The sequence below is a fragment of the Austrofundulus limnaeus genome, unplaced genomic scaffold (genome assembly GCF_001266775.1).
Source record: "Austrofundulus limnaeus strain Quisiro unplaced genomic scaffold, Austrofundulus_limnaeus-1.0 Scaffold265, whole genome shotgun sequence".
In the NCBI taxonomy this organism is placed as follows: Eukaryota; Metazoa; Chordata; class Actinopteri; order Cyprinodontiformes; family Rivulidae; genus Austrofundulus; species Austrofundulus limnaeus.
The window spans coordinates 9,720-11,808 of NW_013952667.1; the positions used below are offsets into that span (position 1 = coordinate 9,720).

A 2,089-nucleotide genomic window follows, 5' to 3' on the forward strand; every position below is an offset into this window, starting at 1 on the left:
AAGGGAAACTTCACCAAAGTGAAACATAAATCTGTGGATCTGTGTTTGATTACTCTGGCTGCCTTTCTCAAGGACCAGGATGTGACACAAAAATCTGAATTATGAAACTGAAAGTGAAAGTAGTCAAACTGAATTTTTAATAGAACAAAATACAGTTTCAAAGCAAATTAATTCAGATACAAAACTTTAAATTTAGTGAAATTCATTTTCAAACCAATGRYTTCAGTTTCATATTATACACATTCAGATTCAATCTGAGCAATTTAAATTCAATTCCTGCTGGCACAAGATTMATCCCATAACAGTGCTCACTCAGAACGGGGTCGAGTATTTCCACTTCTGCTACACGTAACCCTGTCTCTGAAACACATCCTCAGGTGAGTCCAAGTATCTGTGCAACACATGTGGCACCACCTTCCACCGAGCCTCCGCTTTGAGCAAACACCTGAAGAAGCACCAACCCAAACCTGACGTCCGTCCATTCGCCTGCAATCAGTGAGTAACTCCTGATCCTCTCACCTCAGCCTGCCCAAACTCACGTCCACCTCAATCACTTCCTGTCTCCTACAGCTGCGAGAAGAGCTTTTATGAATCCAAGGACCTCCAGCAGCACATGAACAAACACATGGGCCTGAAGCCGTTCCAGTGCCAGGTGTGCGGGAAGTGCTACAGCTGGAAGAAGGACTGGTACTCCCACGTCAAGTCCCACAGCGTGTCCGAGCCCTTCAAGTGAGTCAGAGGGATCGCTTTTCTGTAGTCTCATGAATAAGGTTTTATCTTAAATGTGCTGATTAGTTTGTAACAGCTGAGCTAAATGCAGGAAGTGAAGCAGACTGTAGATGACTGATGGAGATGCACCGGACACAGTTTTGTAGGGCAGTTCTGATTTGATGTCTAAAACTAACCAATGATTATCAATCTCCACTGATATTAAACACTTATATCATGTTTTTCAGCCATATCACCCAGCCCTAGTAAGAAGTAGAAAGTTGTTACTTCTTTTTCATTCTGGCTTGTTYTTGTTAGGAAAAATAAAAACYTCCAGATATCTGGTGGAGAGGCTGACATTTCTTCGGGAATCCCACTGGTCACGTGATTCCCGCGGGCTTCCTGTGGGATGGGACTCGACTTAACTGTTACTCATGTGATTGGGAGGATCAAAGGTTAACGGGATGTCATGACAAAAAACAAACAAAAAAAAAAACACAGAACAGGCGTTGTCATTGCGTAGTTCTTTTTCCACCAGCTTGCGCTCTAATTAAAATTAAAACAATTACATGATCCAGGAGCCAGCGGTACTTCTGGCCGCTGCTTTCTGCCAAAATTCAAAGAGCAGCAGCAAATGGAGCAAACACAAGCAGATAAACCGAAGTGGTTAAAGTTGATTTGTAACACAAAGTCAGAAATAACGATCTTTCTATTAAGCTCATCGAATTGGCAGAAAAGTCTCAAATATTATGAACTTTGTGTTAGTTGAATATGACTGTGTTAACACGCTGTTAACATGCTGCTTGTAAGACTTTAGTACACTAGTGAGTCGGGGACGAGTGGTCTCAAATTAGGAAGAAAAAATGGGAGTGGTACAGGAGCGGGAGTCATCGTACCAGGATTGGAACGACACAGGATTATTTTCTGTGGGATTGGGACAGGAGTAAAAATTCACTCCCGTGCCTCCCTCTYATCTGGTACCAGGCGGTCGAGGCAGATGACCGCCCGTCCTGAGCCTGGTTCTGGTTCTGCTGCAGGTTTCTTCCTGTTAAAGGGATCCACGATTAGTTGTAACATTAAACTTTATTTGATGAACATTTATTTTAACTTTTACAAATACTGGCCAGCATTTCCATTTAGAAATCACCGCAGGTTTCTTCCTGTTAAAGGGATCCACGATTAGTTGTAACATTAAACTTTATTTGATGAACATTTATTTTAACTGTAGAATAAAGACTGTAAAAATACTGTAGGCTGTTTAGTTTTGTAAATTTTTTAAAATATATTTTAACATGGATAGAGCCATTTTATTTACACGCAAAGCATTCTGGGTAAATGATGACATCAACTAGGTCATCGGTGCGAGGCTGCTAGTGAGCTA

The 2,089-nt window shown here is 41.4% G+C and overlaps 1 protein-coding gene across 2 annotated transcripts in view; it reads left to right on the top strand.

Moving 5' to 3' along the window:
- Positions 1-2,089, top strand: part of zbtb11 (zinc finger and BTB domain containing 11) — a 13,283-nt gene that overhangs the window by 9,540 nt on the left and 1,654 nt on the right. For both annotated transcript variants that reach the window (XM_014020748.1, XM_014020747.1), the window contains exons 7-8: positions 378-495; positions 571-729. In XM_014020748.1, coding sequence (XP_013876202.1) covers positions 378-495; positions 571-729 — 277 coding nt within the window. The remainder of the gene's footprint in view (positions 1-377; positions 496-570; positions 730-2,089) is intronic.